General features: G+C 47.5%; 1 protein-coding gene across 1 annotated transcript in view; it reads left to right on the plus strand.

Moving 5' to 3' along the window:
- FRAS1 (Fraser extracellular matrix complex subunit 1) overlaps positions 1-13,533 on the plus strand; it is a 156,383-nt gene that overhangs the window by 135,240 nt on the left and 7,610 nt on the right. Inside the window, exons 49-65 of the mRNA XM_062614161.1 lie at positions 303-530; positions 810-923; positions 2,148-2,298; positions 2,778-2,937; positions 3,862-4,024; positions 4,468-4,714; positions 5,418-5,762; positions 6,061-6,221; positions 6,583-6,730; positions 7,363-7,568; positions 8,007-8,163; positions 9,066-9,266; positions 10,573-10,760; positions 10,947-11,222; positions 11,803-12,035; positions 12,352-12,512; positions 13,276-13,490. Coding sequence (XP_062470145.1) covers positions 303-530; positions 810-923; positions 2,148-2,298; positions 2,778-2,937; positions 3,862-4,024; positions 4,468-4,714; positions 5,418-5,762; positions 6,061-6,221; positions 6,583-6,730; positions 7,363-7,568; positions 8,007-8,163; positions 9,066-9,266; positions 10,573-10,760; positions 10,947-11,222; positions 11,803-12,035; positions 12,352-12,512; positions 13,276-13,490 — 3,354 coding nt within the window. The remainder of the gene's footprint in view (positions 1-302; positions 531-809; positions 924-2,147; positions 2,299-2,777; positions 2,938-3,861; positions 4,025-4,467; positions 4,715-5,417; positions 5,763-6,060; positions 6,222-6,582; positions 6,731-7,362; positions 7,569-8,006; positions 8,164-9,065; positions 9,267-10,572; positions 10,761-10,946; positions 11,223-11,802; positions 12,036-12,351; positions 12,513-13,275; positions 13,491-13,533) is intronic.

The raw sequence follows: 13,533 nt of genomic DNA on the forward strand, positions 1-13,533 counted from the left end.
TTTTCCTCCTCTTGGATCTGGCCAGAGGCTAAGTGGTCTGTTGTTGGCTCTACCTCACTGCAGTTCCCTGCAGCAAGAGAGCTCCTGGCTGCTTGTTATTGCTGGGAACCAAAGATCCTTCCCCAGAGGTTATCACTGCTTCCAGCCCCGGCAGAAGTGACATGGGGCAAGTTGCTTAGAATTGCTGCAGCATGGGGGGCTGCTTTTGTGTTCAAGGAGTTGTCTGTTGGATGTGTAAGGATGTGCGTGTCCTGGCCCTGGGGTCATGTCATCAGCTTTGCCACTCTGTCTGCTTGTTGCAGGCTGAGTCAATTACATTCACAGTCGTGCAGTCTCCCCGGCATGGCCTGATCGAACGCACTAGCAATGGGCAGCATTATCACCAAGCCACCACCTTCACGATGGATGACATCTACCAGAATCGCATCAGCTACAGTCATGATGGTAGCAACTCGCTGAAGGATCGCTTCACTTTCACTGTGTCTGATGGGACCAATCCCTTTTTCATTATGAAGGATGGAGGGAGGCAGGTAAGGGGAGGAGAAGGAATGGGAGGAAGACCTTCTATAACTAGTAGAAAGCTACCTCCTCTTAGGGGAGACTTAGCTGCTGTCACTCCACTGAAAATGAGGGCTGAGTATTCTCAGATGTGTGATGCCGTTTACTTCTTCCCTGGGTTACCAACCTCTGTGTGTGCAAACTCACCCCAGGACCTTGATCCCAACAGAGCTAAAAACAGCAAAGCTGGTAATACGGTGGATGAGGCTCTGGCTCCCGAAGTAACAGCCATCTCTCTGAACTTTTGTCAGGTTGTCACAGCATCACCACAGCGCTTCAAAGTGGATGTTCTGTCTGTGGATGGTGGGACACCCAGGGTCATCACCAACCTGGGTTTGCAGTGGCTGGAGTATGTGGATGGCGAGGTAACTGCCTGTGTGGGGTCAGCTTAGATTGTTTCTTGGGCTGTTTCAGGTGAAGAAGATTCCCAGGAGAACATCCTGATCCTTCAGCGTTTTTATTTTTGTGCTAGACAACAGGTGTCCCTCTGTGCCCAGGAAGTGTCTTGGAAAAGTCAGAGGTGTGCAGGGATGCCTGCACTGCAGCTCCATCAGCTAAACCAGGAAGCATGGCTCCAGTGGACTAAATTGCTTCTTGGACCATCTCCTTCCCTTTCATCAGCCAGACCATCAAGCCTGGCTCTTCTTGGCTCTTGCACGAGCTGTGCAGTGCAGTACAGCTCCTGCCCACCTTCCTGGGCAGACACATCCGTCTCCTCTTGTCTCTTCTCCCCAGGGTATGTTTTCATCTTTGCTGATGGCGGAGAAGTCTTGATTATGTGACACAGCAGCCATGGTAGAGATACATGGCTTTCAAGTAGATATGGTATAGGGATTTCTTGCTGTGACATGCCATTGTTTTGCTGAAGTCCAAACAAAACCCCAGGAAATTCTCTTGTGCTTGTTTTTGAGGACCAAGCATTAACTGCAAAGAAATACTTCTGGTTTTCCCAGGAAAAATAGTTGTAAGATGCTGTAGTAAGAAATTGTATTAAGAAATGTATCAGCTCGAATTCCTGACTTCAGAAAAAGCACTTCTACAGCCTCAGGCAGTTCAGGTCTCTCTTTTCTGCTACAGTTAAAGGTGTTTTCTTTATAAAGAGAAAGCAAAATGTGGTGAAACTGGGGCACATCCATGTGAGGTCATTGGAAAGAGGGTCACTAAAGCAGCGTGAGTTGTCCTGAGTGAATCCTTCAGCTTGAGGCTGTAAATGGTTTTTTGTAAAGCCACGCTTCCCCTGAACATCGGCACAGTTTGTGGAGCAGTGGTTTCAAGGTGAAAGCAAAAGATTTGCCATAGCTTTTAGCACCAGCTAGATAGGGCTGGGCAGCTTGTTCTGAATCTGCTTTTCTTGGAGCCACAGTGGTTTTTTTATTAAACACACCGGATGTGAGGCAGAATTTGAGTCCTTCCTGTGCTGTCAAACACCTCATGGGGCATCTGTCTGTTCAAGGCTGCTCTGTGCTTTTACATCCCTTAGCTTTTCCCTGTTTGAAAGAGGTATGATTGGGCTTTTTGGATGAGCAGTCAGTTAGATTTGTGCTGGTGGATCTCCTGAGTTTTACTCTCTTGTTCTGGCTTTAATCCAGGCAACCAATCTAATCACTAAGAAGGAATTACTGACAACAGATCCTGACACAGATGACAAACAGCTGATCTATGAGATAACAGCTGGTCCCAGAAATGGTCATGTGGAGAACAAGCTGAAGCCAGGGACAACTGTGACCACCTTTACACAGGGTATGGAGTTGGGCTGTGTATATTTCGCTTTTTTCCTTCAAATGCTTCAATTTGTCAAGATAGCTTGTGACTGGAGGGTGCAGGGAGAAGGTGGTAGGGGGCAAGACAAGGGGCAAATCTCAAAGGTGTGTCAAAAATAAGAATTGAACTTTGCTCTCCATTCCAGGAATCCTGTCATTTCGTACAGATGCCAATCTGTGTCCTGTAGCACACCCATGTTTCTTGCATTTCATCAAAGCTACTTTAAATTTACCTTATTTTTAAGTGTGAGTCATTATGGGTGAAGACTAGGCAAGGAATGTCTACCTACAAGTAGTCCTACCACAGGTAGGACTAAGAAAGTTAGAAAAGGTCCTGCAGCATAAAGGACATTTGGAGAACCTAGTCCCTATGGCTGCATGGATGAATGTCTCCACACTGCTCATCTATAAACTGCTGCTGAATTTCTGGGTTGGCTTATTGGATGTCTCCTCCCACAGAGGAGGTGAACCAGGGCCTCGTTCGGTATGTGATGCATGAGGAGAAGGTTCAGGAGACCATGGACAGCTTTCAGTTCCTAGTGAAGGACAGCAAACCCAATGTGGTCAGTGGCAATATTTTCCATGTCCAGTGGTCTCTCCTCAGCTTTACGGACACCAGGTAAATGGTTTGGGGTTTACAGGACTCTTCAGATGGATGAGGTCTGATCTGGAGGGAGACAGGTTGAGCTCTGTAATATGTGAGCTACCTTCCAGTATGGAGGTGGGAACTCAACGTGTTTTTCACAGTGTGTCAGAGGAGAAGTTCCTGCTGGGTGTTAAACCGTAGAGCAGGGTCACTGAATAGCTGCTGTCTGCCCAAGTCCCTCATGATTAGTGCCCCTCGGATTTTTAATGGAGGCAGCAGCCAGCCTGAGTCTGTGATGCAGTATCAACATAAACACACAGGGGTTGCTCCCCAGCCTGTTGTTTGTATCTGCTTGATATGCTGGGCTGCATCAAAAGGAGTATGGCCAGCAGGTCGAGGGAGGGGATTCTCCCCTTCTACTCCACTTCAGTGACAGCCCTCGTGCAGTCCTACGTCCAGCTCTGGGGTCTGCAGCATAAGAAGGATGTAGACCTTCTTGAGCAAGTCTAGAGGAGCCATGAAGATGATCAAAGGCTAGAGCACCTCTGCTCTGGAGACAGGCTGAGGGAGCTGGGCTGGTTCACCCTGGAGAGGAGAAGGCTCCAGGGAGACCTTAGAGCAGTTCCAGTGCCTAAAGGGGACAACAAGAAATCTGGAGAAAGGCTTTTGACAAGGCCAAGTAGGGATAGGACGAGGGGAAATGGTTTTAACCTGATAGGGGAGCTTTAGATTAGATATTGAGAAATTCTTCCCTGTGAGGGTGGTGAGGCCCTGGCACAGGTTGCCCAGGGAAGCTGTGGCTGCTCCATCCCTGGTAGTGTTCAAGACCAAGTTGGACAGGCTTTGGGCAACCTTGTCATTGGAAGGTGTCCCTGCCCATGGCAGGGGTTTGGAACTAGATGGGCTTTAAGGTCCCTTCCAGCCAAACCAATCTGTGATTCAATGTTGTGTTTCCAGGTACAGTGTCAGAGAGAACGCAGGCTCTGTCAGCGTCACTGTGAGGCGGGTTGGTAACCTCAACCAGTATGCGATTGTCTTGTGCCACACGGAGCAGGGAACGGCCACATCCAGCTCTGGTTCAAAGCTGGGAGAGCATGACTATGTGGAGTACACGGGGCAGGTAGGTTGGGGACACCAGGAATGGGGAGGTCTGATCATGCATGCCATTCAGCTTGGATGAAAAAACTGATAAAAACCCAAAGGAGACTATATTTCCTTTCTAAAATGGGTGGTTTATTTGCTTTCTGAAGAGGTCTCTTTATTTCTTCAGTTTTCAAGTTGGCATATATGCTTTGCAGGAATGTTTTGACAGGCCATAAATGTTACAGGCTTGCCTGAGTAGGAATGTCATTCCTGATCATGCAAAGGGCTATTTATGACTGAGATCAGAAGGGGTAGGGGTCTATACACCAAATTTGCTGCTGTCTTTGACCTCCACTAGCCATTTGTCCTTGTTTAATGTCAGTGTCTGATGCTGCCGGTGGCTCAGGCAATGGTGAGAGAGGAAGGACAGCAAGTTTCAGACTCCAGTCCAAAGACAACAGGCCACTTGCTGCCTTCCAGGTGCAGTTTGAGGAGTGGGAGGACACCAAGGCCTGCACCATCATCATTAATGATGATAACGTCTTTGAGAACATGGAGAGCTTTGCTGTGGAGCTCAGCATGCCAGCATATGCTCTGCTGGGGAACATAACCCGGGCCACAGTCACTATCATGGACACAGAGGATGAGCCCACCCTGCAGTTTGACAGGAAAACGTACCATGTCAGCGAGACCGATGGGTTTCTCTCTGCTCCTGTGGAAAGGAAAGGTGGGTCAAGCATGTGCAGACAGGCTGTGAAGTATATGTGGCTGCCTAGAGCTTGGACTTGAATTCTGTACTTCACAGGAGCAGTTCAGTGCCTGTGTCCTGCAGTCTCTTCTCACATGACTGGGATTTTACTGCAAAGCTGCTGAAGAGTCTTTGCAGTGTGTACCTTTGCCAGGCTCAGGAAAACAACTGTTTCCTGTTGGCAGGCAAATAACAGTGACCCCCCAAACAAGAGGTCTTCCTTGGGATTTGTTTGTTTGATTTTGAGTTGATTCTTTGATTTTTTGGAAGTACCTTTATGGTGCAACTGAAATGACAAGCAGCAACAGGGAACAGATGGTTTGGTTTTCTTTCCAAGTTCTGCTGTAAGATTTACCAATGCAGTTCAAGCTCCTTACTTTTGGATTCATTTCTCCTCCCAGCATGAGCAGGAGAAAACCCTTATATTTATTTGCTGCTTCTCTGTATTCTTTAATAAGTAAGTGCCACCCCCAGTTCCTGACCATGGTAACCAGAGCGCAGATTTGGAGTATGCCTGGAAGTCAGACCTAAACCAGCTTTTATGCCGGTTTAGGAGCAGGGATGGTGGTATTCTTAACTCCTCACCCTCGTATCTGAATGCTGCTTTACTTGAATGGTATGTCCACCAAATAGAGTAAAAGTATTTCCATAGAGTTACGGGTTTTTTTCTTTTGTGTCTTAGGGGATACCAGCAGCACAGTGTCTGCTCTGTGCTACACCGTCCCCAGATCAGCCAAGGGAAGCAGCCTTCATATGCTGGAATCTGGCTCTGACTTCAAGTCCCGAGGGATGGCAGATGACAGCCGCATTGTTTTCGGTCCGGGTGTCACTGTCATGACATGTGACATCACGCTGATTGATGACAGTGAATATGAAGAAGAAGAGGAGTTTGAGATTGTGTTGGCTGAGCCCTCAGATAATGCACGTGTTGGCAGCCGGGCTTCAGCCACTGTCTTCATCAGTGGTCCCAATGATGCCTCCACAGTGTCCCTGGGGAATGCTACTTTCACCGTCAGCGAGGCTGCAGGTGAAGAGTGCTGCTAGACAAGCTCACTTGGTTTCTTACCATCAAAGCATGCTTTCAGGAAGCGTGATAGAAGGAGCAATTCAGGGCACAGCAGCAGAACTGTGAAAGATCTGCTGAAGGTTTCTGCTCTTCCCTCTGCACTCGTGGGGACCGCTGGGGGTTGTTCTCTGCAATAGCCTGTGCTGGGTGCAGAAGCAGTGGTGAGGGGAGAAGGGCATGCTGAAGGGAAGGGAGTGGGTTTGTGGTATGTGCCTGCTTTCTCATCTTGGTTCTCTCTCGTGTGTAACTGGTGATGCAGGAAACATTGAGATTCCAGTCCTCCGGCAGGGACCTGATCTCTCAAACCCTGTCTCAGTGTGGTGTGCCACTCGGGCGTCAGACCCTCCGTCTGCCAGCCCAGGAATCGATTATGTCCCCAGCTCCAGGAAAATAGAGTTCAGGCCCGGCGAGACAGAAGAGGTGAGGAGCCAGAGCCACTCCTGATGAGTCTGCTCTGTCTGGTGACACTTCTCTCTTGTTTACATCACTGCCATTTGCCTGTTTTGAAAATCCTCTCAGGGCCACTTGAGGATTGTTAATGAATCTGCTAGGCCCAGACTCACATCTGATCAGTGCTTCAGACAAAGAAGATACAGTCAGGCCACCTCTCCCAGGATGAAGATGGCTGCCTAATCTCCAAAACGATATGCCAGATTTATCTTGAACATTGTTTCCAGTGATAAATGAATTCAGGAAGGGCCTGACATAATAACTTTATATTAGACACCCAATTGTGAGTGCTGGGAAAGATGAAAGTTTTGCATTTCTGCTTTCCTTCTAGTTCTGCATTCTGACAATCCTGGATGATGCACAGTACCCCGTGATAGAAGGGCTGGAGACATTTGTGGTTTATCTCAGCTCACCCCATGGAGCTGAGCTGACAAAGCCATTCCAAGCCATCGTGGCCATTAATGACATCTTCCAGGATGGTGAGTTATTCATGGCAGCTCTGTCCAGCCCATCCTGGCCTCTTCCTTAACAGTTCCATGCAGCAGGAAGCTAGTCCAAGTTACATTATTTATAGGCTAGAATAGCCTATTTTCCTGGGATCCTCTTATTCCATGTGGCTGCTCTGTTTTCTTCCGTGCTTCACTGCCCACAGAAACACAGAATGAATTTCCCTGTAGCATTCCCTCACTTTCAGCGTTGCCTCCTCTGCTCAGAGCTCAGTCCTTGTTTCATGGTTTCTGTGAGCTAAAGTCCCCCTTACTATGGGAGAAAGTCTTACTGCTTGTTTAGTTTTTCTTGTATTTCAGTGTCTCTCATGTTTGCCTGCCTAAGGAAAGCACACACTGTATAATCTAACTTTGTAGCAGTCTGTAATCATTTCTTTGTATCTTTTGTTGAGGTCTGCCCTGTTGGCTGCAAGATACTTGTTCTGTGTCTGTCCACAAACAGTAGGATAATGCTTTGAGGCAGAGCATCCATTCCAGTACTGAGTTCCAATATAATCCCTTCCTCACTCCATGCAGCAGTTCTCCCAGGGTGTATGTGCCTTGATTAGTTCCTGTCTCTCTGTGGAGCTTCAATGCTGCTTGACTCTTTTTATTACCTCCTGCAGTACCAAGCATGCAGTTCACCAAGGATACATACATGGTGAAGGAGAAGGAGGGTACTCTGCACATCCCCATCTTCCGCACCGGGGACCTGAGCTATGAGTCCTCCGTCAGGTGCTACACCCAGAGCCAGACAGCAGAGGTCATGGAGGACTTTGCAGAGAGGAGAAATGCAGAGGAGTCTCGCATCACTTTCTTGAAAGGGGAGAAGGTGAGTTGAATGTGGCTTATAGGGGGAATGAAGAACCACTGGTGGGAGGGGTTCAGATCTCCCCTTCAACTCTGCGTTGTCAGAGGGAGCTCACAGAGGCTGTCCATGCTGGTTTCATAGATCCTTAAAGTCACAAATACGACATAACTCTGAAGATGTTTGTTTCATGATAAAACTGGTTAAAATGTGAAATGCAAACCATCTGTGTCAGTAGGACTCTGGATTGTTTTAGCAGAGAGCTCTCAGTTTGTGGAGGTAGGTGTATTCCATGCTGTGTCTCATCATGTAACAGTGTCCTTTGTCCACACTGAAGTGGCAGCTTCCAGGATTGACAGTACTTGGGTATTAAACCCTAGATAGTTAAGCACCGTGTGGCCTTTAAGTGGCTTCATTGGATTTATGAATATTTGCTGTTTTCTCCTGCTTGCTTGGGTTTAGGTGAAGAACTGCAGTGTTTATATCAGTGATGACTCTGCCTTTGAGCCAGAAGAGCAGTTCCATGTCTATCTTGGTAGCCCACTTGGAAACCATTGGAGTGGAGCTAGGGTTGGGAAGATGGACATGGCAACTGTAACTGTCACCAATGATGAAGATGGTAAGCAAGGATGCTCAGCAAAGATGTAGCTGTTATGTAGGATGCAGTTCCAGGGTAGTTGGCACAGTCTCAACAGTTTGCAGTTTAGTTTAGCACATGTGAATGCCTTCAGTCACACAGCCACAGCTCTGTGTGCAGGTCACCAGCGTGGTGGCTTTGTGCACTGGTCTTAAGGGAGGGATGGAATAACTGTGGCTTGAACCCACCGTTTGTCCTTTTCCTTATTCCCGTGCATTTTCACAGGGAGTTGCTGTGCTGTTGCCTTCCCTCCACAGTGTCACAGCCTGGAGAGATCTGCTGAGAAGAAGGGAGATGCCAGGTCCCTCTGGTGTGACTGCCAGTGGGGGCTGTAACACCATTGTGTGGCATGGATTTGAGGGTGTGTGGTTCAGTAGGAGGCAGGGGATGGGAGAATCATTTGCCATCCAATAGCTATGTTGGGTTTCGCCCCACTCCTTGCCCTAATTCACATCCAACCCTTAGAGCTGCAGTATTGACCTCTGCTTTAAAGAGCCTGTTGATCTGAAGATAGATTATAGAATCACAGACTGGTTTGGGTTGGAAGGGACCTTAAAGCTCATCTAGTTCCACTCCACCTGCCATGGACACCTTCCACTAGACCAGATTGCTTTGAGCCGCATCCAACCTGGCCTTGAACACTGCCAGGGTTGGGGCAGCCACAACATCTCTCTGCAACCTCTGCCAGTGTGTCACCACCCTCACAGGGGAGAATTTCTTCCCAATGTCTAATCTAAATCTACCCTCTTTCAGTTGATGTGTAGATAAGAGTGTAAAAGGGGCTGAGCTTAGCTCACTCCAGTTGCTGAATGCCTTTCATCAGGCATAACAGTCAGCTGGTATGCAAACAACACAGGACTTTTTCTTCACTGCTGTTTCTGTAGCACCCACCATTGAGTTCGAAGAAGCTTCGTACCAAGTACGGGAGCCGCCTGGCCCGGAGGGTGTTGCTGTTCTAAATATCAAAGTGGTCCGGAGAGGGGATCAAAACAGGACTTCCAAAGTCCGCTGCAGCACCCGCGATGGCTCAGCTCAGGCCGGAGTGGATTACTATCCCAAGAGTCGAATGCTCAAATTTAGCCCAGGTAAAGGGTTCTTGGAGGGAAGATCAGAGGTGGTGGCAATGACCAGTGCCATTTTGTGTCTATCAGAAAGGAGCATTGAAGGGAAACATTCAGGAGATGTGGAAAAAGCCACTTCTTGCATGAGGTTTGCAACACAGCAGAGATCTAACTGCTCCCAGTGAACTGCATTAGCTGTAAGAAGGCATAATATACCCTTAGATTTCAGGATTTAGATTTGATTTGGGTTTGATCTTGGGCTCATCACAGTCTCTGTGGGAAGAGACACCTATTCAGTGTGTTACAGGTGGGGCGCAAGACTTCCCCTTTCCTTACATTAGACATGTCCTTTCCTCTCTCCCCTTCTGGGTGCCTGATCATTCTCGGTTCAAACACAGTGGTGTTCTAAGCTTCAGCCCTCTCTGCTTGATGAGCAAAGTGCCAAGCTGCCCAAGCAATGAAAAGAAGGAGGGAATGAAAGCTTGTAGGTGATGAGTGCTTTATTGAGACTTTCTGCATCCTAGAATTAATGTCACTTGAAAAAATGGGAAGGCCATCCCAAAGCTTGCAGTGTTTTCTCTTGTGTACATTTCATCCTTTTGCAAGGTTCCACTGGATGAGAAGGATCTGGAGTTTGGTTTGTTTGGGGTTTTTGTTCTGGGTTTTTTTTTTTAATTTATTTAAAATGTACTACAGAGACTTACTCTGTGGTCTTTTCTAAAGCGTGACTCTTCTGGGCTGCAGCCTTACACTCTGCTGTGGCTATAATTCTGTTATGCAAAAAGGCTGAACTGTTAAATGACAGGTGACCAGGACAGAGGAAGAAGCACTAGCATCTGGCTGCTGAGAGTAAAGTGGTCCTCAGAGAATGTAAGGCTTAGCAGAGAATTTTCAGGATCCAGTGCAACAGCTCAGACTATGCTGCTTGACTGAGAAGCCCTCACCAAACAGTTCTGCATACTGATGTGAGATACAGCAGAGATGCTTACAGCAGTGGTGGGAATGTACTTTGGATCATAGATTTTTACTACAGACAGCTAATGCAAGACAGGCATTATTAATCCTTAGATGGCATCTGCTAGTAAATCTATCACCTCATCAATTGGGTCAGTTGTCATAGCTGGAGTTTTATGTATGGAGTAGACTCCTGTGGGAACAAGGCTAAATTATTAGTAGCAATGAGTGGAAATAAAATTTATAATGCATATTTTATCATAAAGTTTCAGTGGTCATAGCCTAGACCAGCTGTGCAGCTTTTTTATGAGAACTTCAGAGCAGTATTTGATGATGAACGGAATTCCCTCTGCTTCTCTGGCATTTCCTCTCCCAGGCATGAACCACATCATGTTTAAGGTGGAGATCATGTCCAATGAAGACCGGGAGTGGCATGAGTCCTTTTCTCTGGTGCTGGGTCCAGATGATCCAGTGGAAGCTGTTCTTGGAGATACCAGCACTGCAATAGTGACTATTTTGGACCAGGAGGCAGCAGGGAGCCTGATTCTACCAGCATCTCCTGTTGTAAGTTGCCTGTTGCAGTGGGTGTGATTTAGTACCCTTTGAGTACAGACTGAAAACCTCAGTGGGGTGTCTGAAATAAAATTAAGAGCTGCAATGATGTGGCAGGGTTGGAGTGTGTGGGAAGGATTGCCTCTTCTGCCTCTCCCCTCAGCCTCAAGTGAATGCTGCTGTCTTGCATCTGTACAGGTCGTCACCCTGGCTGATTACGACCGGGTGGAAGAAGTGACCAAGGATGGCGCTAAGAAATCCCCTTCCCCGGGCTACCCACTCATTTGTGTCACTCCTTGTGACCCTCGCTTCCCCAAGTATGCCATCATGAGGGAACGCTGCAGTGAGGCTGGGATCAACCAGTCCTCAATACTGTTCAGCTGGGAAGTAGCAACCCCCACGGATGGGAATGGAGCCAGGTCACCTTTTGAAACCATCACTGACAGCACACCATTCACTAGCGTCAACCATAAGGTACGTGGGAGGTACCGACATGGCAAAGCTACAAGAGCCCATGGCATCTTTTAGCTAGTAGTGCACATTTTAGTTACACAGAGGTTAAAATCTAAAATCTCCTTAGACTTGGGAATTGGCATGAGACATCTGCATGCTTCTTTAGGGATTATTTTTAATTTCTGCTTCAGAAAATTTAGCACTGTTCTTCACTAAGCTTGCTGAAAGAACCACTTCTGTTGACATGGGAGGTGGCTGTGAGCACTTGGTCACTTCAGTAAATACCTGGTGGCAGGAGATGGATGGAGCCTGGCAGATCTTAACAGCTTAGGCTCTTTCTTCCCCTTCCTTCACTCTGTGGGCAGAGTTTGGAAGTTGTAAGGCATCCAACATACTCAAGCATCTGCTGCAGCATAGTAACAAGATGCATGTCCAAGTGGCCAAGTAGACATTGGCATGTATGTGCTCTTGAGTTGGAGTGTACCTTGCCTTTGTGTTGCCTTAGATCACCAGGACAGAGTGATTTTGCTACACAAGTGGATGTTGCAATACTGGTGTCCTTGACCCACAGGCATGTTTCTTCCTTCTTGTTCCCTGCCAGGTGCTGGACAGCATTTACTTCAGTCGCCGATTCCATGTGCGCTGTGTGGCCAAGGCTGTGGACAAAGCCGGTCATGTGGGGACCCCCCTGAGAAGCAATGTGGTGACCATAGGCACAGACAGTGCCATTTGTCACACTCCTGTGGTTGCAGGGACAGCACGTGGTTTCCAGGCACAGTCATTCATTGCCACACTGAAGTACTTGGACGTCAAGCACAAGGAGCATCCCAACAGGTATGAGCCTGGAGAAGGGGAGAGCTTGGGTCAAGAGGAGGACGTGTGTCTGAAACCACATCTCTCCACGCAGTGTGCCCACTTGAACAGCTCAGGTGCTCAGGGTAGTGCTCCTGCTTTCTTCCTCAAGCCCTACTCTGCTGAGAGAGTGCCCTTCCTCTCAGGAATTTGGAGTTGGTGGGACAGCTTAAGGAGCAGATGTATATAGTTGGGGAAATCTAGATGAAACTATGTATCAGGCTACTTCTAGCAGGCTCACCCTGTCTGTGCTGTTTTGCTGCTTTTTTTCTGCTGCCTCATCCACTGTTTGTTCCAGAATCCACATCTCGGTGCAGATCCCCCATCAGGATGGTATGCTGCCCCTCATCTCCACTCTGCCACTCCACAATCTGCATTTCCTTCTCTCCGAGTCTATCTACAGGCACCAGCATGTCTGCTCAAATCTGGTCACTGTCAGAGACCTCAGAGGCATCTCAGGTAATCCTTAAAGCCAGCCTTTGCTTTCTGAAGTTGGTAGTTACAAAGAAGCCAGTAAAGAAATGTAGATAAGAAGAAGGTTTTGTCTTCCCCTGGGCTCTCTTGACATTGGGTAAATCATAATTAATCTTCCTGAACTAACAGCAGGGAACAGGGTTGCCCCACTGAAGATGAGATATGATGCCTGGAATGTTTAAAAGATAATGGGGTTAAGCTGCACTGGCTGTAGGTTTACAGTGTGCTGGTGATTTGCTGCTTTACAAAACCGTCTTGTGATATCCATGCAGTTAGAGAGGTCCACAGGAAGTAGATCACTGTGTGTGTCGCTGAGGTGTCCACATGGCAACAAGAAGCAGCAAAAGCAAATTCACTCCTGAAGTAAATGCCAGAAACGAAGAAAAAAAAGGCAGTTAGTGTCTCTAACACTCAGGGCAATGTGGTCCGTGCTGGGCAGGGGGTTGTTGTGCTTCATTCTTATCAGTTCATACTCACTTGAATTGAGTTCTGCATTTCTTAAGGTTTAACTTCAGCCTTTAATTAATAGGTTCATAAATTTGGGTTTTAGGAGTCTTGTCCCATTCCTATAACGTTTTCCCCTGTGAAGACCTGTGTATATTTAGTGTGACCTCTAGGATTATGAAGAAAGAGGAGCCCGTTAAATCCCTAATACAATAAAAGTCAGTAATGTGATTTGAGAGTGAAAATGGGCCTCAGCCTCTTCGAAGTCTGAAGTGATCAGTGTCCCAATGTCTGTTAATCCCAGAGGCAGGGTTTCTGGATGAAGTGACCTATGACAGCATTGTTCTTGGGCCTGGCTATGACCGCCCTTACCAGTTTGACCCCATGGTGAGGGAGCCAAAGACCATCCAGCTCTATAAGCACCTCAATCTCAAGAGCTGCATCTGGACTTTTGATGCTTATTACGACATGACTGAATTAATTGACGTCTGCGGAGGCTCTGTCACCGCTGACTTCCAGGTAAGATGCTTTATCCAAAATTCTTCCACATAATCCACACCCT

Source organism: Pezoporus occidentalis, unplaced genomic scaffold (assembly GCF_034315485.1).
Source record: "Pezoporus occidentalis ecotype Australia unplaced genomic scaffold, CSIRO_AGI_Poc_V1 ctg172, whole genome shotgun sequence".
Classification (NCBI taxonomy): domain Eukaryota; kingdom Metazoa; phylum Chordata; class Aves; order Psittaciformes; family Psittacidae; genus Pezoporus; species Pezoporus occidentalis.